Source organism: Grammomys surdaster, unplaced genomic scaffold (assembly GCF_004785775.1).
Source record: "Grammomys surdaster isolate TR1022 unplaced genomic scaffold, NIH_TR_1.0 126066, whole genome shotgun sequence".
Classification (NCBI taxonomy): domain Eukaryota; kingdom Metazoa; phylum Chordata; class Mammalia; order Rodentia; family Muridae; genus Grammomys; species Grammomys surdaster.
In genome coordinates this window covers 2,295,831-2,319,728 of record NW_021620876.1, presented here as the reverse complement: position 1 = coordinate 2,319,728, position 23,898 = coordinate 2,295,831, and the positions used below count along the sequence as shown (strand labels likewise).

The 23,898-nt window shown below is 38.3% G+C and overlaps 1 protein-coding gene across 2 annotated transcripts in view; it reads left to right on the top strand.

Moving 5' to 3' along the window:
- Cblb (Cbl proto-oncogene B) overlaps positions 1 to 23,898 on the top strand; it is a 167,880-nt gene that overhangs the window by 128,224 nt on the left and 15,758 nt on the right. Inside the window, exons 13-17 of one of the 2 annotated variants that reach the window (XM_028755606.1) lie at positions 6,605 to 6,699; positions 13,957 to 14,103; positions 16,858 to 16,955; positions 17,075 to 17,206; positions 19,744 to 19,884. In XM_028755606.1, the coding sequence (XP_028611439.1) occupies positions 6,605 to 6,699; positions 13,957 to 14,103; positions 16,858 to 16,955; positions 17,075 to 17,206; positions 19,744 to 19,884 (613 nt within the window). The remainder of the gene's footprint in view (positions 1 to 6,604; positions 6,700 to 13,956; positions 14,104 to 16,857; positions 16,956 to 17,074; positions 17,207 to 19,743; positions 19,885 to 23,898) is intronic. The other variant, XM_028755607.1, reaches the window with a different exon arrangement.

The window sequence follows — 23,898 nt, the reverse complement described above, 5'->3', positions numbered from 1 at the left end:
TGTGTGTGTGTGTGTGTGTGTGTGTGTGTGTGTGTGTGTGTGTGTGTATGCATGTTTGTATACAAACACTGTGATGGTGAAAACTTTGCATCCTGACATCATTCCTCCAGTGCTCAGGTCTTCTGTGGTGAGAAGAGCCAGCTCTCAGGCAGCATATTAGAATCGAGAGCCTAGTTGCAAACCATGATTGCCAGTGAGCTGCTGTAGCACTATTTTCAATTCTTTCAATTATGAAAATTCCTAAAGATTTCCTCAAGGTTAATTAAATACAGGGTAAGTGTAAGGAGAAAGCACATAGGAAAAGCAGTTTGATAATGTCTTCTAGAAGTTGAGAGCCTGTACTCAGAGGACTTTTCCACAGCCTGGAGTCCCGGCTGGCTGGAGAGAGTTTCTGGGATTTGGTTTTGTTTGTGTTTCTCCTTTAGCCTCTGTTCGCTCCTTTGTGTGTGATGACCCTGGTCTTGGGAAGAACCGTGAAACCAGCTGTCATGTGAACAGATATTTATCCTCAGGGTGCAGGTTACAAGTTATTTCTGAATCACTTCACAAATACATAGTGTAGTTGACTCCATGGACAGTTCTTTGAAGACCCCCTCTCTTGGGGTTCTTTCAGATATTATATTACTGTTACTGTAAGTCCCTGTAAATACAAAGCCTGTTTTTCCAGAACATGACTGTTAACTTTTTAAGATGTTATAGTTTGAAAAGTGGGGTGAGGATTTCCTATAGGTGTGGATTTATATTCTGTAGTATTAGCACTAGTTTTCATATAGTAGTAGAGGTTCAGTTATGGGTACTAACTACAGAAGTCACCTCTCACTGCTAGGTGGATCTTCATCCTACTTCTAGTCAACCTCTTGGATATTCCCTGGGCTTGGGTTCTCTCTATCCCTCCCCTTCCCCCTCCCCCTCCCCCTCCCCTTCCCCCTCTATCTCTCCCTCTCCTTCCCCTTCCCCCACTTCCTCTTCCTCTCCCTCCTTCTCTCCTCTCTCACCTTCCCTGTATCCTCCCCCCCTTTCTCTCCCTTCTCTCTTTATCCCTCCTTTTCTGGCTCCCTCCTTCCCTGTCTCCTTCCACTTACCCCTTGAGTTTCACCAAAAAATTAAATAAATAAATAAATAAATAAATAAATAATAAAAGTTTCCTCTAATTTTTTATTTTTGTCTCATGGTTTAATTTTTCTTCTGAGGCGAGATTCTTTAAGGTCTAAGCTCCATTGTATGTATAAGTGTGGCTATGCTTATATCCTCAAAGATTATTTCATGTTTCAACAAAACTGCTGTTTGAACCAACTCTTTGCAATAAATATTTAAAAATATGATACAAACTTGAAGTTGTTACTTCTGGCGATTAACACTGTTCTCATCTGTTTTTTTGAGAGTCTGGGGACCTAGCTGGTTCTTAGTGATAAACACTGTCTTTAACTTGTCATCTGTCTGGCAAGAGCATTACAGATGACCTTTTGTAGAATAATCTTTTGAAAGAATCTCTAGATAAGGGTGCTGTATGATCCTCTCCTTGTGATTATGACTTTGGCACTTTGGGTGAGGAAGCACATGTTTATACATATGACATTAAACTTATCTGTAAGTTCCAAGATTTGCAAGAGCTTACTTTAAAAATGAGAGCCTTTGTTTACACGGGTCTCATTTGCAGTGTCCTATTGAAGAACACAGAAGACATATACTCTTTATATTGTCAAGCAGTTATAATGACAAGATAGGAAGTACATTTGCATTTGTCATTTGATAATAAAATTCTAGGCACCTACATGATACATGCATACGCGCGCGAATACACACACACACACACACACACATACACACACACAAAATGAGCATGCACACACAAAATGAGCACTTATACATATTACATTTTTAAAACAAAAATCCTTTTCATTGTACAGAATTTTTCATAAAATATCATTCTGATCTTAGACAATATAGTCTAAGTCACAGGAAGATTGCAAATGTACATGTTAAGATTATTTGATACCTAGAGGCACACAGAAAATAATCAATCTAGGATAGCCAAGTTTACAATAAATCACACAGCCCAGATTGGAGGACTTCCACCAGGCTGACCCTTCAGAAATGGGGCTCATTTCGTCATCCTCATTCGGCAGTGTAAGGAGTTGGATGTCTATGACACTGTGGGATCCAGAATGTTGTGAATGGAACAGTCTAAGCATGGGACAGTCCGGGGCTGACAAGACCATTCTCTGATGCATGAGAAACACCCAGAAAATATGTAGTTCCCTGGAAAAGAAGTTGAACTCCTGAAAGGAAAGGCAGAAAAGGAATAAAGTGTTCTACAAGCTGGGCTAACAGGGATGACAGACAGTGGGGTAGCCGCCCCCCCCCACACACACACCCCTGACTTCCATGAGAATAACAGGAAGGAACTTCATAGAGGTAGGAAGCAAGGACAGTGATACAAAGTCAGTGGAAGGAAGTGTAATGCGTATAAGGATAAAGGCATGTGCCTCCGAACTGAATACCAGCTTGAGACCAGTTCTGGTATGAAGTTTTCTCAGTTCTTTATGTAGGAAAGTGCTTTCAAAGTAGAGATAGCACCAGACTTAACATAATCAGTGATGCAGATTTTAAAAATGTAAAGCCCTAATATTTCTGGTGGAATTCTGATGTGTAGGTGACAGCCATGGAAGAGGCTGAGCCCCGAGGCCAGCCAGACCCTTGGATGAGTGAGGGGAGATTTACTGGATCTTTTGTGATGCAGTCTGTCTAAACACCTGGCAGTCTGTTGTTTCCACCGTTCACAAACAGATCTTTGAGCTTCATTAGAAACATACAATATTTATTTTCAGCTAGATGATTGTGGTGTACAGCACTCTCTTGGTTAGTGACAGCCAATTTCTTGTCTGATGAAATGAGTGGGGTTGAATGTGGAATTCAGAATCACATGTTAGATTTCATCCTCCAACAACTGCTTTTGGGAAACAATCACATTAGGTTCATAGATTCACAGAAATGAGTCTCAGCACTTGTATGCCTTTGGCTGTTTGCATGCTTGCGTAATTTTGGTCTCCTAATTAGGAAGAACTATACAGAATTTCATGTATGTTATTAAGAATAAGCTTAACTCTCAAGACACAGTTTAGAGCCGATTACAGGATGATCAAATGCTAAGCAAATGATGTTTATTTGCTAAAAAATATATTTCAAAAAATTCAAGGTTTCTTCTAGTTATAGGAAAGAAATTTCCCTGGTCAGTGCCTCCACTACTGAGGTCACCTACCCAGTTGTCTCTCAATATTCACGGAAGCTCTACTGCAAATGCCACATGTAGTTTATAAAAATGAATAAGAAATAAAGGACTAGTCTAAAACAGACACAATAAAGCATTAATTCTTCACGAAATAGAACTACACTTGCAGATATCCAAAAAATTGTTCATTAAACCAAAACAAATTAAAAAAAACACTCTTAACTTTTCAGACAGGAGATATCTTCTTTATGAAATCTTTATTATGTATGTGTATGTATGTATGTATGTATGTATGTATGTATGTATGTATGTATGTATTTGCACTCCAGAACCATTCCTCTCCCAATCTCCTTTCTGACCATTCCACTTCCCATACCTCCTCCCTGCCCCTTGTCTCCACGAGGATGTCTCCACCACCCACTCCCCTCCCCATCAGACCTTCAAACACGCTGAAGCCTCCATTCTCTTGAGAGTTAGGTACATCTTCTCTGAATGGACATAGACCCGGCAGTTCTCTGCTGTATATGTGTTGGGGGCCTCATATCAGTTGGTGTATGCTGCCTGGTTGATGATTCAGTGTCTGAGAGATCTTGGGGGTCCACGTTAATTGAGACTGTTGGTCCTCCTATAGGTTTGCCTGTCTCCTCTAACCTTTCCCCAATTCAACCACAGGGATCAGCAGCTTCTGTCCATTGGTTGAGTACAAGTATCTTCATCTGACTCTCTCAACTGCTTTTTGGCTCTTTCGGAGGACAGTCATGATAGGTCCCTTTTTGTGAGTGCTCCATAGCCTCAGTAATAGTGTCAGGCCTTGGGACCTCCCCTTAAGCTGGATCCCACTTTAGGCCTGTCATTGGACCTTTTTTTCTCAGGCTCCTTGACAGGAGAAATATTTAAGCTGCTGTCCATCAATAACAATTCATGAAGCTAATAGGTAAAATGCTGGTCCCATTTTGAAACATACTAATTTGATGAAGTTAGAAAGAAATTGCTTAATCCCTTCAAGTTATTGTCCTACCAGAGAATGAGTGGCCTGAGTAATAGATTTTATGCTTTTTACAATAAAAACTCTGTTGTCTGTATGATATTACGTTATTTCTTTATAGTGTATGTATGTATGTATGTATGTATGTTGCATATATATATATTTTTTCTTCTGTATGCACATATTGTATGCACATGCATGTGGAGGCTCATAGCTACATCCATCTTCCTTTGTCATTTACTCACCTGATGTTTCGAGTGAGTGAGTAAGTGAGTGGTATGAATATATATCTGTGTACCATGTACTTGCCTGTTGCCTGCGGAGTCCAGAAGAGAACATCAGATCCCCTGGAACTGGAGTTAAAGACAATTGTGAGCCATCCTGTGGGTGGGAAGTCCTATTCTGAGTTGTGTAACACTTCTATCAAATGCTTTTCTAAGACCCAGAGCTCATGGATTTGCTAGGCTAGGACTGTCTTGTGATCTGTCAACAGTGCTGGGATTCCAGATGCACACAGCTGTGTCTAGCTATGATATGGGTGCTGGGAATATGAGCTCAGGTCTTCTTACATGTGCAGCCAGCACGTTAGCAGCTGAGCCATCTTCTGCATGAAAATTCTCTTTGAGATATTTAGTACCACACAGAGATGTCGTGTGAGTTGTCCTATCAATGTATTGCTCTCTTTTTTCAAGTTTGAAACATGCTTTCATATCCGTATCAGTAGATATTTGGGTATATTGACATTCCTGTTCAAGTGTGTTTATAATGTTTTGATTATGAAATTATTGTTGGCTTATTGTTAAACTAAAGTTGATGCCACAAACTATTATTTCCACATCATCCTTTTGTTCTTATCAAGTATGAACATAATAGTTATTATTACCGAAAACAAAAAAGCAGCTTAGTTCACATTAAAGAAACACCTTTCATTTTACACACTTTTAAGTGTAATTTTGACAAAAAATCATTAGATTTTTAGTATCATGTCTGCTCAGTCAAACAAAGATTTTGGTGAAGAATACTTTCAAATGCTCAACATTCTAATTGGCATTCGTAGCTGTGGATGCATGTATTCATCAGGTAAAAGACATTTTTTTATGTTAAAGGATTTCATTGAACTTTATAATGATACATATCTCTTAAGAAAATTCTCTTCTCTAGCAAAGTTCAAAAAATTTTGTCATGTTCTGTTACACGGTCCTCAGTCAAAAGCCCATGATAAAATCATTTCATTTAAAGATGTGTTTTATCAGGATGTAACTGCAGTGTGTTGAATCTAATGAGGGGAGACTCAGGAAAGAAAATCTGAACTAACATGGCATTCATTTTTAGAGTGAAATTTTAATGCTATAAAATTGGATTTTTTACAATAGATGGATGAGAGCATCCATATATCTCAGAGGTGATCTTGCAATCTGGTGATAGATGGGATACCCATGGCCTTTGCAGGTTTGCATTTTAAATCCTCGCCTCTGTTTAATATATATATAACAGAGAAACTATGCAGTGGATCTGGGCTCATTTAGCTATGACTACTAAAGGTGCATCTCACCCATCTTTCCCGAGTATCTGTCTCCCATCTAAAGATGAATTAATAAGAGCTAATGAAAGACATTCAGGATAAAAATACTCAATGGTTACTTAAACCTTCCTAGGTCTGAGGTCTTGTATGCCTTTGCAAAGTTACCCTTCCTTTTCTCCCACCATTTAAGTTGCTCCAGCTCAGTACTATATGAGAGGCAAGGAACAGTTGTCCAGGCGCCTCCATCAGCATTACGGCTGCATTTGTAAAACAAAGCTCCTGATCCCCACTGATGAAACGTTGACTCTTGAGTTTTTTACAAACCAAAAGTAGATTTGAAATTTCCATACATGTGGAAAGCCAGAACAATTGGCTCCTTATCTAAAATGGCTCTGAAGCTTGGCCTGGACACAACACAGGCCAGCACGGGTCTACTCACACCCTGTGGCATTGGAAATTGAAGACGGCCCTGGTAGCCCTAAGGGGATGTCTGTTTGAAGGAGTCTAAAATGGGAATTGTGTCCATGTGGTTTCTTCCTCTAGCCAACCCATATTCTTGCGATATATTCTAATCATTCCTGGGAAATTGAGCTAGTTGTTGATGTGATTAGCTGTCTCATTCTGATGTATATAAATTATTGCATTGCCTCTCCATGTGTACAAAAATCATAATGTAACACCTTTTCATATGATGTGTGATATGGTAAGTCATCACTGATCCTGCTAACTCCTGAATAAATTGTGTGATATTGCACTAGTCTAAATAAACTAAAATTATATGAGTTCTATGAAATTCTAAGAGCTGATGTGGTTTCAGGCTTTGCCAGGAGTTAAAGTCCAGGAACTAACACATTTGATTTACTTTCAGGTCTTTTCCAATGGACACCTTGCCACTGAAGAATACGACGTTCCTCCTCGGCTTTCCCCTCCTCCTCCAGTCACTACCCTTCTTCCTAGCATAAAGTGAGTTTCCTTGGATTTTTTTGTGTCCCTATGTAATATGGGAAAGAATAGTTTTGAGGTTCTAAGTACAGAAACTGCAGGGTAAATAGAAGGGAGTCAGTAAGGACAGAAGTTGGAGTTGGGTTTATGAATTCAAGTATCAAATGTTAAGAGTTCCTGGCTCTGAGGGTAGATCCTACAGACTTACTAAACTCCTGAGAAGACAGATAACCAAACAGCAGTCCAGGAGAGCTTAGCGTATCCTCCATCTGAGGAGAGGACAGAGCTACACAGCAAACTTTTTCCTCCAGCCTTCTTGACTTTATCCCACTTCAACGTCAGTAAAGTTCCCCCAAGTCCCTAAGCTGACTAAAATTCTGTAGGGTCGTACTGCTGGTATGAGAGAACAGAGAGCTCAGGAGGGAATGTAAGTATAAAGAGAGAAGCTTTAGTTGCTTCTCAGATCTCTTCAGCACCCAAGATCTGTGCATGTGTCCTCATGGAATTTTTCCTATCTAGTCAAGCTTCCCATTACTGGGTCAGACTCATAGCTAGACTTTCGAGAATGTCACTAAATCAGCACTCAGTTGGGATCAGTGGATGTAAAGCTGGGAATTTGGGGCACCTCATGCTGGACAGTGAGGTGATGGCCAGCCAAATTACCACTCTCTTTATATTTACATTCCCTCCTAAGCTCTCTGTCGTCTTACACCAGCAGTACGATCCTACAGAATTTTAGTCAGCTAAAGACTCTGGTATTCCATTTCTAGTGCTTGCCCTGTAATTGTATGCACATCTGTCTGGCTTGATGTTTCGGGTGCAGCAACCAAACCCCACCTACCGTGCTCCACCTTTTCTACAAGCTCCATGTCTCAGCCTTTGGTTTTTATAAAACCTAATGTGACTTGTGTTCAATAAGTAATACTGGTTGACAAGGCAGAGATTTCTAGTATGTACTTATAATCCCAGCATTTGGGAGGAGAAGACCAGGAGGATTGCTATGAATTCAAGTCTATCTTCAGAGAGCTAAAATGAGTGCCAGGGCAGCCTGCGATCCAGAGTGAGCCTCTGTGTCAGAAAATAATAGAAAAGACTGATTTGCATTCTTCTTGTTACAAATTATTGTTCTTGATGTAATTATGTACTATAATTTTTAAAAGATTGGATGGTCTGGAAGTCACAAACAAGGTTTCTGCTTTCAAATTCTCCAAGGGAAAATTATTCTAAAGGGGGGAGGGGTTATTGTTTGGGGTTTGTTGTTGTTGTTTCTCTGATTGCTTGATTTTTATCTACTAAGATCATCGTCTTTTATATTTCATTTGTTTCTTTTTTATTTACTTATTTTCTTGTCTCTGGATATATGTTGGTGTCTTATATATGCTACACAAGTACACTCTTTCCACTACATCACTGGCCATGCAAAGATCTTCTGTTATGATTAAAAACCTCCGAACTTCTTTATTCCTTCCCATGGAGGTCCTTGAGTTCCCACTAGATTCATAAAAGAAAGAAAGGAAAAGCTAAATCTCAGCTTCCAGGAATCTAATATACTCTAGAAAACCATCTTTTAATAGGTGCGAGGTCACAGGAGAGCACTGCACAAAACAGTGTGCTGCTCATTGACTAGGTTTTTTTCATCCTTTAAGAAAAGCCATTAAAAACTGCATCAGGGAAATGTGGTTCAGGGTTGGGACAGAATGAATCACTGCAGATAGGCACAATTAGATACCACAGTGCCTGAAACTAAACCAGAGTGGAATTTGAGATCCTTGAGGGAAGAGTAGAGAAACTGGGCTGAAAGTCTATAGGACACACAGCAGTTAGGAGCAGTTACAAGTACTCCATGATTGAGTCTAAGTCGGTGAGAGCAAACCTGATAGTGTAGTAGTTTCGAGTAAACTCTAATGTGTGCCCATACAGTAAGACATCTCAGCCCTGGAACTTCTACATTCAGGGTGTTAGGAAGCAAATGACTGAGATGATCCTAGTTCCCGATCAGCTCCCCAGCCCTGTGCTTCTTTAATTCATACAGCTAAGTATGAGTAGAGAAAGGTTTGTGGTTTTGTTTATATTTGGTCCTTTTGTAAATTAACATGAACAGCAAATTCATAGCGAAGTGCACTCACTGGTAAGTTTCTAATTAACTTTGTAAAAGTCCCTAAGAACAAGTGATAGTTTCTTTCCACTTTCTAATGTTTCCTCAATATTTTCTAGTTTTTACTAAAAGTATTTTAACAAGCATGTTTATCAGCATATTAGTTTTGATTTTGCATGTTACAAACTAGCCATGGCTCTCAGTGATATATTTTAATTGGTATGTTTCTCTTTCACCCTCCAACTATATCTGTAGAAATTATGTAAAATATATAAAAGAAAAGAGAGTATATAAAAAAATCCTAACAACAGAAATACATACCCAGAATATCAACATGCAAATTTAATTCATGATCCTTTTTAAAATTGAGACTTATTTTAGCATCATCCAGGTCATTTGTGGAGATGACATCATGCTCTCCTTGTCATTTGATATCGTCACACCTAGTTTTTCAGAATATATATACTGTTCTTCCTGAGAAATCATGAAATTCTGACGTCAGCATTAGAGTAAAATCATGTTGAGTTCCATGTTTTACCCTAGCATTTATTAATTGCCGTATTTTGAAGAAGGTTCCCTCTCTGGACTTTTGGCTTCTATCTGGCTCATACGTGAGTGGATATGTTTAACTTAAACGTTACCTAAAGTCTTTGAGCTTCAGCTCCCTGTGCAGCAATTGCTATGAATTATTCACTATATGGTGTTAATTAGATTGGAAATTTTGGTAACCTGAATGCCCTCTGCTATAGCTGGTTGACCGTTTTATATTGCAGAAGCCACTATTAGTTGAACTATCGGCCTTACTAACATTACTAATATTACAATGCTCATAAGACTTTCATTATAGTCATTATATTGTTCATATTATTATTGTAGTATCTGATAGAATGTTGATTATGAAATTGTACTACTACATAATATCCACATAATTTATTATTAATATAGCTCTACTTTGACCTACTGGAGAGTATGGGCCATGTCCAAGGAGCATCCGTCACAGGAGGATAATAGAATAAAGGTCTTGGGAAAACGCATGTGTTCACTGACGGAGAGCTAGGAGACATTCAGATCCCCATTGCCATCTTAGATTCTTGGTCCATGTCCAAACATCAAGCCAAAGTAAAATTACAAATCACTGCCTAAATTAACTTATAGTTCTCACAAATGTTGAAAGCCACAGAGTTTCACATAAGAATACCAAGCTGACAGTGATCTTTTTTTTTTCCAACTATAGTGTTAGAAATAGTTATAAAGGTATGATTATTCAGCATTTGATACTGGCCCTTGATGCCTATTTTCTTGAGACCAGAGGATATCCTGTGAAGTTTCCATTCAGGCTAATCTTCATCTAGGTGATTATTTGACTATTTCTACACAATTTTTAATTTATTTCTGAAAATATGGTATCATAAACTGAAAGTGAAAAAAGTCATTGTTAAATAGATACTCAATCTCCTGAAATTTTTTAAAAATAGTTTCTACATAACAGTATTAACACATAACTATGAATATAAAGCTTTAAGTAAAAACTTGAAATCTAGTTATTTATTATAATAACTTTTTTAAAGAGAGAACAAAAATTCCTTTTATACTATTTTACTTTATAATTTAATTATAATACATATATACTTTACATATAAGTGTAGTATATTATTACATATCTGCTTATTAAATTATATCTGACTAATTTGATTTTTAAGTTTAATGAAATGGAAGATTAAACAATTGAAATGTTTATTGTCCTTGGCATACTATACTATTGAATGAACACAGACGATACTATAAATAATAAGGTAGTGAATACTTCCAAGTAAAACAACACTATAAGAAGCTCGGGAATCATTTCTTTATGCTTTGATGTTTACATATAGACAGTTGTAGTTTTGGCATATTATTCACAAGCTATCAAATACCTTGGAACCAATGCTACGTGGTTTATACTTTCCATAAGGGTTCTCTGTTTTGGGAAGTGGTGACATTTGTTGTTGTTACACATCTCTTAAGTAGATAAGGTAGTAAATGTGGGCTGATCATTGAAAAGAAAATCTATTTTTTGCCCAGCTGTCTAGTTTTTATTCTGTTGTACTCAGTGGAGACTGGGGGTAGGGGGCAAGATCAAATCCCCAACCTGTTTGGAATGGGTGCTCTAATTAAGGAGAAGAAAGTGTTGGATGCTGTCAGCTAGTGGTAATCTCCGGGCGGGAGGAAAATCAAATGTAGAACAGGATAACTACTAACACACAGGCTGTCACTCTAGATGTGGTCCTGGGGAAAGACCTCTCTGAAAGGGGGATTTAAAGCAGAAACAAAGCAAGGGAGAGAGCCCAACTGTCTGTGTGAGAAGCCTGACCTTAGAGCACAGGTGTGCAGCTGATGTAGCTGCCTCCAAGTTAATAGCAAATCTGTGAGATCACTCGCAGTCAAAGCTTAGTCGAAAGCTACAGGCTGCAGCAAGCTCACCTTTTCCTGATAGTGTGAAAAGAGCCCTCAAAATCATTGTAATGCTCATACCAGTATTTGGGCAAATGACTTATATGCTGCAAATACAAGATCAAATATCACTATTTTGTTTTGCTGACTCTCTGGGCATTGGTTTGTATGAATTACAGATATTTTTTGGGGGAGTAAGAACAGTGTAGCACCTGAAACATGAAATAAAATATGGCGGCCTGAGCTTTTATTTAATAAAAACATTTATACCTTTACTTTCTGCCATTAGTGAGTGAACAGAGATCTTCTAATATGACAAGCAAGTAAAATGACATATTATTTAAAATACTTTTCTGTCTGTGAAAGGTTCTGAAAATTGTTGCTCTCTCCTTTCTTTACCAGCACGGTGATTTTCTTCTCTAATACCCCTCATTTTTATTTAAAAGCTTGTAAGTGCTCAGTTATGTACAAAGTAGGGTAATCCTTAATGACCTCAAGGTCTTCCCTTAAACATGTTGCAATTCTAGACAGAAACAGTAAAATAACAGTATAGTAAACACATCAATGGAAGGACATATGCTAAATATATATAGTAGAAAAGGTCAAAGAAAATTACTGAATTTGTTGCCAGTTTCACAGGGATTTTTAAAGACACCAGAAATGCAAAGGGGTCTGCTTTTTGTTTTCAGGGAAAAGTTGATGTCAAGAGTTGCTCCAATTAGGAATGAAAACCACTTGAAGAGAGTGATATTTGAGGTCTGTTATAAAAGTAAATGGTAATGGCGTGTGCAGTCAGTCTGTCCTGTGGTTATTCTGGGAATATTCAGTTCTTGGGAGGGATACGTTTGTGAACCTTCAGCTTTGAAAGGTAGAAGTACTCACCACGTGCCTCCAAAAGTATCACCGTGATGACACTTGACCTTCCTCAGCATCGCGCATGTGCATGTGCACTCAAGCCAGTGAATCAGTGTGAGGTTAGGAAGGCTCAGATAATTTTCAGGTTAAGGGGATAATGATTTTGCAACCTGGAAAAGTGTATCCCTGTGTGCTGTGACTCAGCAACAGCAGCAGAGTGCAAGCGATGGCAGGAATGTGGAGTCATGTAACCGTGTTGAAGTAATAGGGGTAAATGGATGTAAATGACTTAGCGGCTTTCATTTGGAGCCAGCCAAATAGCTTGTCCTGCTTTGTTCCCTGGGATCTTGGAAGAATACAATAAAATGATATATGTCGCTTTAGGTACACTAGTGGCTGGCTGAAGTCTCTATGCCCCTAAGTCTACCATCTAGATAACATATACACAGACAGCGATTCTGTGTCCGTTTATGCTGCCACCTGTTGACTCACACGCTATACAGAAGTTTGTTAGAAAGCATAGACTTCAGGTCGGCTTGATCTCTCTGATTTTTTTTTTTTGTTTACAAGTTCTTTATGATAAAATTTTAATAGATTTTAAAACATAAATCTAAGAGAAAATAGAGAACTTTCTTACAAGACTTTATTAAAATGATAAATGGAAAATACCAGGATGTACTTTTTTATATTTCAATATAAATAGCTTTCTTTATTTCTAGTTATAACTCACCAAAATCCATTTAACCTGATAAAATGTCCAGCTAGTAGATTCTGATGCAGAATCCTTATTATTTGATAAAAATAGTAGATAATTGTTGCCTTTCATATTTACATCAGATACTCTCTGCCTGACAAAAGAATGAGTGGTATTTAGCCAGGCAAGATCTTCTGTCAATGAAGGTAACATCTAGAACTAGCCACAAGAAGTGTGGGTTGTTTTTTAATTGACAAAAAAGCTACATAGACATGATTGCATCATGTACCAAAGGGCTCTTGCTCCCTCTACAGCAGGTGCTGAAACATTACACCTTTTTTTGAACATTTCCTGTGAAGTTCATAAATTAAAATGGTTTTGAATCCGTGTTTTTCTAGTATCTTGAAAACTAGTTGTCTTTCTACCTGTTGGCCAAGTTGGGATTAACAGATTTCTTTTGGACTATGTCTTGGGCAGTAGCAAGGGTTAAATTAAAGCTCATACAGGAAGTCAAGTATTTTTCAATTTTATTTTCTATATCTTCCCAGATACTCAAGTAAAATGCTCAGATTCATCTTGATATTCCATGAGTGTTTTATTCATTCCAGTTAGGTATTACCATTAGGTATCATGAGTTATAAAAATAATGCATTTCAAAGCTTTAAATAATTGTGTCATTATCTGCTTCTAATTCTGAACAGGTATGGTTCTTAATTACTGTAGTGGGAGGGGCTCTAGCACTAGAATTGGAAATTCACAAGTGGGTTAAGTTTCTCTCATTTATAGCTTTGTTTAAACTATAGGTACCAGCCATAGACCAGATTGAACCATTAAAGAACCACATGTTTCCAGTTGGTGTCAGTGTATTCTTATCACTTCTGCCCATTTCCACTACATGGGAGGGAGCAATTAACACTTTAATACCTTGGGTTTAAATAATGGTACACGTTTTATGTTACAGCTTTATTCATAAAGCCCCTTCTTTTTTCATGATTTGCATTTTTTCTTACTGCACCCTTTAAAACCATAGGTATTAATATTTTATCTTAACATTTGAAGATCTTCCATTTCTGTTGAATGTAAGAACAGTAAGAAAACTGCCAGTGACAAAGCAGATTCTTCCTTTTTGTATGTCATGTCAGACCTTCCAGCTATGAGTATTTGTGATGCTTAGCCTAGATTGGATTTTTTTCCCTCTTGGTAGGTGTACTGGTCCATTAGCAAATTGCCTCTCAGAGAAAACAAGAGACACAGTAGAAGAAGATGACGATGAATACAAGATTCCTTCATCCCATCCTGTTTCCCTGAATTCACAACCATCTCATTGTCATAATGTCAAACCTCCTGTTCGGTAAGAAGAGCATCTTTGTACCACCCAGCATCTGCATAAGCGTTGTCATACTGTCAAACATGGGGGTTGTTTGTATGCAGTTCAATAGTATGTGCTTGGTTAAAAGTCCTTTTTCTAGCCTAGCCTATAGTTCCTATATATTTTCTTCATTGCTTTCACATAAAAGATTTTGTTGCCTTCTTCCCCCCAAACACCAAATTACAATCTAATAAAATGAAGCTATACATTACACATAATGATGATTAATTCATACATTTCCCCTAAGATATTTTAATGAATTTCATCAGGTCTGAGCATATATATCATGAAGAAAAATTATTGCTTAGAAACTAATATTAAGGTGCCAGGTCAACCTTCCTTAGAATTTTTCTTCATAATGTAAAGGCTGGAATAATTTGTATTCATTTTCCTTCTTGATATGTAATGTACTTCTACTGAAATCATAAGACAATGGGGGGAAGCCCTAAAGTTACTTCTGTTAACTTCTTTTTTGAGGAAGTACCTTCTCAGGTGAAATAAAAATATAAAGTACACTAGGTTTTATTGTTTTATTTTGTTTTGTTATAGTTTTTCTTTTTCTTTTTCTCCTCATTATAATGGGGACATTCTTGGTCTTCAAAGTGCCAGTCACATTGACTTTTATAAGAATTATTGATAATGGCTTACATGTATTGAATTATCAGTTTGTCTTTAAGCAAAATTGTGGCTTTGCGTGCATAAAATTTAATATAGTTATAATAGCATTTACATAATTTGCATCTTACTGACATGTCAATCTATTAGCTTTACTTTCTGAACTTATTTTCTGAACTTGGGTTCTCCTTGCATAATATTCCTGGAGCTGTGCTTGGCTTAGCTCTGCTTAGCTCTGTTCAGCCACTGTTGGTGGCCGAGCTACCTGGGGCCTCCTGATGGCTCAGGGATAGGAGAGAGATAGATAAGGCCAGCAGTCATCCAGCCCATCTTTACTCAGTGTGCTGAGATCAGCTCAGACCGCCTGCAAGTCCACCCCATCTTTGGAGGTGAAAACACTTCTCAAGTATCTCACCAAGGTAGAAAAAGAAATACTTGGAAAAGGAGAAGATCTATTTTTTAACCAGAGTTGTATCTCAAAAGGGATGCTGGTGGGCAGAGTTACTACCCAGTCTTAGTGATGCACTGCAGCCACACTTTCACTGATTACAGCAAGAGCCAGCTCTCTAATTGTGCTGTCGAGTGGTCCTGAAAAGAAGGTAACAGAGACAGTGTTACACTGGGAGAGCCATGTGCCGACTGAGCTAGCTGAAAGAAAGTCACACCTTCTCATCAAGTATAAACTGCTAACAAATCCCAGTTTCTTTGGCTCTTAATAATTTAGTGTAGTACTTTTTAAATGCTAAAACTGAGCAAGATATTTTTTGTTTCTTTGGGATTCTCATTCTTTTCATGGCTGGAAGACTGGAGGATATGATTTTAATTCATCAAATTTTAATTGTCACATCATAGTGGATGATATTTCATTGGCTAACCTCTTGGATACTGAGAGTCAATTTGAATTATAGCCATCATAACCATCTCCCTACCATTATAGAGAAGTAATAAATCTTACTAATTCCTAAGCGTAATTGTAATGAATTCCTTATCTAATTTGTTCTTGAAAACCAGTGAATGGAGTGTCACCTCGTGTCATCTGCAGAGTACTCCCTCTCCTTAGAACTTCCTTTTCCTGTATATCACTCACTCCCCCTTTGGAACATCAAGAAAAATAAATTGTCAATATGTGGGAAGTGAAACAGTAAATGAATAATTCAATTCAGTTTGAGCAAAATCTATCATCATTATGAAGATTCAATACATAACTATTCTTAAATGAGCCATATCTTGCCCGTTAAAAAGAAGTGGCCACGAGAGAGAATAGAAATGAATTTCAGATGAATCACTCTCGCAGTATCTACTGAAACATCCACTGTCTTCTCCATTATGGATGTGGTTTCACTTTGCTCTAAGAAATCAGAGTAATTCAAAAGAAAAGTACAAAACTTCACTCTCTATGGCTCTGTTAGCCAGCTGTTACTAAGCCAGATGCTAAAGAGCAGCGTGTTCTGTGTCTTCTGGTACACCTACACCCTCCTACACTTATTTCATCCAGTATCGATGCCAGTATCAAAATTACACTTTTTAAGTTAATTAATATTTACCCACATTGTAGCACTTGATGTGCATCCAAAGCCTTTGCTGACATCACTTCCCTAAGGTGTCAGAGAGCCAGCATTTGTTGCACATAGTGGTGAGATACATTCAGAAGGTGTAGGTCTTTGTTCCCTGCAGAACTAAAATAAAATTGTGAAACACTTCATAGTGGTTCTTCTCTTTTAAGGCCTTAGAATAACTTCAATTCAAAGAATGCTTAACAACAAATATGGAGGCTGTTCGACCTTACAAAATTTTTGGTATCGTATACTTCTCAGTCACTTCAGAGCTGTGGTCAGGTGCAACTAAAACCTTACACAGATCTATTTAGGTTTTCAGCTGCTTTAGTAGCCCTTGGCTTCAGTGAGAAAAAGAGAGAGACAATTTTACCTTCAGACGTACACATCTGATTTTAAATTACAGGTCAGTGTAGCTGTATATTGTTACTAGTCCTTTTTCTAGAAAAGACAATTGTTTTTGTTTTGTATTCTTATTACCTTAGTAGGTATGACAGTCCACTCTGTGATCCTCACCTCACAGCCACCATGACTTTTAAATGATTCTTGCCCTCTGGTCTCACATTAGGTCTTGTGATAATGGTCACTGTATATTGAATGGAACCCATGGTACGCCTTCAGAGATGAAGAAATCAAACATCCCAGATTTAGGCATCTATTTGAAGGGTATGTATGGAATATGTTTTCTTTTGCAACATATATCTTTAAGATAGTCGGAACCTAAAGGCAAAGTTCCTTTCTGTTTTCATACTGAGAATACATTAAGATTTTGTGTTATCCTCCAGGAGATGTTTCTGATTCAGCCTCTGATCCAGGACCATTACCACCTGCCAGGCCTCCACCCCGGGACAACCCAAAGCATGGTTCTTCAGTCAACAGGACGCCCTCTGATTATGATCTTCTCATCCCTCCATTAGGTTGAAAATTTAAAAGCAGTTTAAACAACCCCTGACCTGCTCTCCATATCTGCATTATTAGAATTAAGAATTCAGTATAATGCAGACTCTCAGTTGAGAATTTAGCTAAACTTAGTTGGGTTCTCCAGTTGATGGTGGCTCCTGCATTCCTGAGACAACACTCTAACAGATGAACTAATTGCATAGGAAATGGCTGTGAAATTTTAGGCGATTTTCATAGCAACTTCTAGAGTTTTTAAGTGTCTGAATTTTCTGTAATAAGGCACTACTTTTATAATCAGAGAAAAATACTTAACTTAGTTTTTTTTAAGCTATATTTCCACGATATCATCCTTGTGTAACTACAAAACAATGGCCTGGAAAAGCTGGCCATCAGTGAGGAATTTATCATCTTATCTATTCTAGAGTCAGTTCTGTGTCAAGACCCGAGTGTCTCTCACTCCCTTGGCCTCTCTCCAGTGTCTTTCAAGTGGTGGTCTGGAACATTATGCCAGGGCCCTCCAAGTGTACTAATCTGTAGTAAACATGAGCCACACTTTACTTCAGCATGAAGTTGCTAAGCCTTCTTATATTAACTAACTTATGAGAAAGTTTATACTTCGTCCTAGAAAACAAGATCAAGTTCTGTTTAACCTGTTTATAAGCTTTTCTGAATTGTCTGTTAGGCTGCCAGCAATATTAAGTGAACTTTTGTGTTTCTCATATGCACCTCTGACCAGTATTTTGAACTTTCCTATTACAGTGTCTTTGATTTATTGATCAAAGGTTTTTGTTTTGTTCTGTTCTGTTTCTCTTCATGTACTTGAATTCTAAGACCCTCCTAAGTTCCTGTCTACAGTCTTGTTTTCCTATTTGCTTTTCCTCTACACTGGATCTTGACCAGTATAGTGACAGTAGGTCTCTATGATCTAGATGACAGCATTTAATAGAGTCCGCTGTGGGGCTGTCAAAGACCTACATGTTTGCATCTGATCTAGTTGAGTATTTTTGTTGTTGTTGTTGTTCAATATAATAGCCATAGGTGGTTGATGAGCTTCTGTTAGCTAGTCCCATAGAAGTTACAACCTACCTCTTTTCTTGGGCTTTCCTCCGGCTTAGCCTGTGTATCAGTTCTTGCTTACTGTTCTTTCAGCTAAACACACACATTGCTCATTTTTCATGGACATTTATTTATGAACCTGTGGTGTTCCACGTGGTACTAGCACCTCACTGGATGCTGCATTTATTTTTCTTCACTCTTCTCGTAAGTTCTCATTTATGAGGCCAATTAGACCCTTTCACCTGTCAGTCATGAGTGTTTATGAACAGATTTTCACTCCCTTAGATAGTATTTAAGCTCCTTAAGTTTTGATCTTCATATCACTCACTTCTTAGCATGGTGCCTCATATTTAAAGGCTGAAAAAGAGATTTGAATTTAATTATGTGACAGCAAGAGCCTGAATGATAACAAATCTCTCCTGAATCTTCAAACACTTAAAATTAGAAAAATATTTGTGATGATTAGATCAGATACTCTGCATATTTTTGCAAGGCAAGCACAAAGAATGGTAAATTCATTTTACTGTAGTTATGTCTAATTCATTCCACTTAAATACGTGTGTATTTTTATTATTAGAATAGGAAGGTGTTTACATATAGCCTGTCTCACTGACAGCATATTTGATGTACATATTTGAAAACTATATTCAGTTCATTTTATTTTCTTAAAGATCCAAGGTAAGGAAAAACTCTGGTCTAGCAACAAGTTGCAGGGATAAATATGTAGACATAGAGCTACACTACAATATTTTATATATGTTGAATAAACCACACGCACACACACACACACACACACACATACTTACATATATACATGTGAGTAACTAGATTTGGGGCCACCTAAAGGAGATTTCCATTGACATGTTCTTCTCTGGAGATGACAGTTAAGCAAAAAGTACATTCTGTTGCACTTTTCCATGTGCTCTATGTTTTTTTTACAGAAAATCAAATGTTTGGTACGATATAAATGACTTACAGTCCAGTGAAACAAATGGTATGGAATGGTTAGACATGTTCTTTGACGTTAAATTATATGTGCATGGTGTGATTTTTCTCAGGAGAGGCCATGAACTCTCTTTGTGGCTCAGAGATTTCTGTTTGGCTGGTTTTACTGATAATAATTTTCAGTTCAGAGTTCTAGTATACTAATAGCATAAAGGTTACAAAGGGACAGTGAGCTGATTTATAACTTGCAATGCTGCTATTTATAGAAAGACTCAGTAAACAGAAAAATGGTTCATGAGGGGTGTTTCATTGGAGTGTGTGTGTGTACATGCACATGGACATATGTATGTGCACGTGTTTTATATACACTTTCTATCCACACTCCCACAAATCAACCCCATTCTGTAAGTCAGAGAAGTGCTGAATCCAACCCTACAAGTGAACTTACTTGTCGAGTGAAGCAGTAAGGGAAAAATCAGTCATAACTTTTGCTTGATACTGTGTTTTGGTTAATGAAATTCTACTTTTGATGATGATCTTTCTTTAAATGCAGGTGAAGATGCTTTTGATGCCCTTCCTCCATCCCTCCCTCCTCCCCCACCTCCTGCAAGACATAGTCTCATCGAACATTCGAAACCTCCAGGCTCCAGTAGCCGGCCTTCTTCAGGACAGGACCTTTTCCTTCTTCCTTCAGGTAGGAGTGAGTGAAAAGCCAAAGACGTGAGGCTGGACAGATGGCTCAGGGGTAAAGAGCACTGGCTTCTCTTCCAGAGCTCCTGAGTTCAATTCCCATCAACCAGATGGTGGTTCATAACCATCTAAAATGAGGTCTAGTGTCCTCTTCTGGTGTGCAGGCATGCATGCAGGCAGAACACTATACATAGTAAATAAATACATCTAAAAAAAACAACAAAAGAAGAATTTTCTTTTAGAGCAAAGTACATCTGAGATCATGCTGTCAAATTCATGTTAGTGTTTCCTGAGTAAATGCCACACTAGCAGAAAGACTTCTGGCTAGTGAGAGCTGTGGTTGTCTGGTTTGCTTGACACTAGATTGATTTAATGACCAAACATCACAAAGATGGCAGAGCAATGCGGAATCATAATGCTGGTACATGACCCAGTAAACGACTCCACACCCATGCACATGTGGGCAATGCCAATTGAATTTAGTGGGTTATTTAATATTGTTTAAAAAGAGAAATGTAAAGTCAGACTCCAGATATGTTGGTGGGGCAGAGAGTTGAAGGTTGGTAGGAGGGAGTTGCAACTGGGTTGTATATTGTACAATGTGTATGTGTATAAAGTTTTCGAAGCAAAAGAAAAGAATATAAGGACAGAGGGAGCATGTTCTGCATATTATATGGAGCAAGTGATGCCTTCAGATGCCAGCAGAATTCCTAAAAGACGGATGATGGTGTGATGGGCTAATAGGAGAGGCACAGACTTCAGGTTCTCAGTCCCCCATTTCCAGTGAAATGTTTTTCTAACAGTGGACTTTAATATTTTCAAAAAGAAGTGCTTTAAGACCCTGGTTTTATTCAAAGCATAGATTTTATGTCTTTACAAGGTAGCTTTTCTAAACCTTTATGTTATTAACTATTTTAATTTTTATTTTAAGTATGGAGATATGTTGTCTTGAACAAAACGCAAGTACAGTTTTCTATTAGTACACATCTGTAGAGTGTGGAACAGATATAAAAATAAAAAGACTAAAGGAAACCCTCAGCACATATTGGGCAGAATTATCAGAGAAAGGGAACACGCACAGTAGCATGCTGTTTGTATCACCGTCTCCAGTGTCTGCAGTCTGCTCGGGTAGAGGTGTGTGGTCTATGTGCCTTGAAAGCCTTCCTTCTGGACTAGCATTCGTAAAGCTGGCTTGCTAGACATGGAAGTGCATGCCTGTAATCCCGGCAATTGCAAGTTCAAGGCTTAGGACTGTGAGTTTGTGGTCATCCTGGGCTACACCAGAAGATCTTGCCTCAAGTATAGGAACAAAGATTCTTTTTTAAAAATGTTTTCTGCATATTTCCATATAAGATAAATCGTGAGAAACCTTTTAAGTGTTCGGGTTGTTCTTTGCTTCTTCGATACCTTGTTGAGAAACTATGGAGCTGTTAATCTCCTTTCTCCATCCTTACCACCCGGACCACTGGTCTCTGTGTACGACATCTCTCCTTCCCTCTGCCCCTACCCCCACCCCCACCCCCACTATGCTTTTCTCTCTTCTCTTTCTCATCTGGTTTGATAATGTAGAGAGTTTGGAGAGATTACATGAAACACAAACTCTGGTCACCTAACAACACGTGGCGCTTTATATTTCAAGGGGCTGAATATCAAAAGAATAATTTCCAGTTGAGGTTTTCAACAGCAATTGTCTTGTCTAGTATTTGCTGTACTATTAGCACATTCTACCTTCATGCTGCTTATGGTTTCCCAGGATGCAACCTAAGACCAAGTGTCCTAAGGTCCTCTGCTGCAAGCAAGAAATAAGAAGCATGTAGCCACAACTCTTGGATGCTGAGTTTTTGACAGTTTCTGATTAGCATCCTCTACCTTTTCTAATGTACTCACAGTTTAAGCCCTGACTCATGAAGCCTCTCTACAATGGGTTTTTTTACAGCAAAATCAGGATCCCTAAGAGCTTCCAGAAAGTATTTTGTTACATTTTACAAAATGTGTGATTTTTTTTCTAATGAAATACAGTGGCACATTGCTTGTGGTAATTCTTCACTCTAAGAGTAAAACTTGATGAAAGACATACTTACTAAATCACAGTTCAGCTCACTACTTTTAGAATTGTAAAACTGAACAAAGGTATTTGCCCAACTCACTTTCCAGTAGCTACTATGGAAGTCTCCCTGCTGCCCAGTGTTTTTAATTAATTAATGTATTCATAAATTATTTTGCAGTGTTGAGATGAGTTCCTTGAAAAGTATGCCAACTTAAGGACAGAATAGATATCTCATAAAAAGATATGGCATTTTCTCAAAATATTGTATTAAATTTCCACCTCTACACAGCTGAGTCTGGGTACCAGCTTTTCCATTGTTCCAGATTTCAGCTTTCAGACTGCAGAGCTGCCTTTCTGCAGAGAAGCCTCATGACTCCAGTGGGCTAAAGGAAGGACAGCCATGCAGAGACTCAGCTCTGTTCTTCCTTTGTGTTTTCCACCTTGGGCTTTCACACAAGATGTCGTTTGGCAAAATTATAATTCCCACTAACGTGTGTGAGCCATCCTTTATGAACAAGCCAATCAAAGCGTAACAAAACCCAAGTCCTCAACAAAAGCGCCATGATTTCCTGTCCACAAACCCAAGGCAACTGCTGGCATATGAGCCTTTTTCTCTCTGTAACAAAAAGAGAGAGAAAGGAAGCGTCCCTTTGTGTGGGAAGGTTGAAATAGGTATTTCTGCAGCTTCATGCCAGTGCCTGTGCTTAAGCAACAGAACTAGGACAGCACTAAGTCTTTGAGAAGGACTGAGGATGCACACAGTGCCTGACAGCCTTACTTCACCTTCCTCTCACTTTCCCTCTAACCTAGAATTTCTCTTGAAGTGCATATCCAATATTAATATCTCAATTCAATTTTAAAATCTAGTGATGTTATTAAAAATATGTAATACCCGTAACTCTGAGATATGGACATTCATCTGTATAAGTAAAAGTGAAGGAAATGCCATGTGATTGGCAACCACCATGGAAAAGGATGCAGTGGGCATTATTTTACACAACCCTATTGAAACACCATCAATAACGGGATTAATCAGACAGCTCATGCCATCTGCAAGTTTGACAGAGGAATCACATGAATGTCAGCTGTGGTGTCTTTCCCTTGTGGAGGCCACCATGTTCACATGTGAGACGTTCAAGGGCAAGAACTGGACTCTAAACTCTTCAGCTCAGCAGCTGCCTCTGGGGATTTGCTGTAAGAAGGCAGGCAGGACCTACCTATGCTGTAAATTAGACTCAGAACTACATTTTTTCCTAGCAAATTGAACACATTGTGTATATTATATTCTCAAAAATATATATTACTGTATAATTACACATTGACTGCAGCATTTTCAATTTGTGTGTCTTAATCATAAATATGGACATTGGCCTTACTTAGTTTTAAAAGAATTTAATTCAGCAAAGCTTTATTGATTTTCAAATTTCCCTTATCAGAGGACAGCTAATAATTATAACATTCTGTAGTAATTATTCTATATTGTGCTATTCCCTTTGAAACAGTAGCTCCAATTCCATACCTCTCTTCAGGGATCCCCTGTTGTGGTAATTATTTAAAACTGGCCTCTGGTTCATCTGACTATCTAAGCTGCAGCATCTCTGCCTAGCCCAGCTGCCATGTTTCTCGGCCTGAGGCCATGTGGGCGGCCACCAGAAACACCAGCCCTGGCACCCACAAGACACCAGCCCTGCCACCCACGAGGCACCAGCATGGGAGATGGCACTGCTAATCTTCCACTCTGTCTCTGCAAGGCAGGGCATTGCCCAAACCATTCCGCCATCCATGGGTGCCCAGTAAGAGAATGAGACTCTAATTCTTATAGATTAAACAAAGGCTTTATATGTTTGGTAATGATTAATGACAAGATGCCCATACAAAGAGTGTTGTATCCCAATTAGCTAACTTAATTATAAGTTTATAAGTTGTTTCCTACGAGCGCTCTCCATACCTGTGTGGTTCTCCATCCTCCTA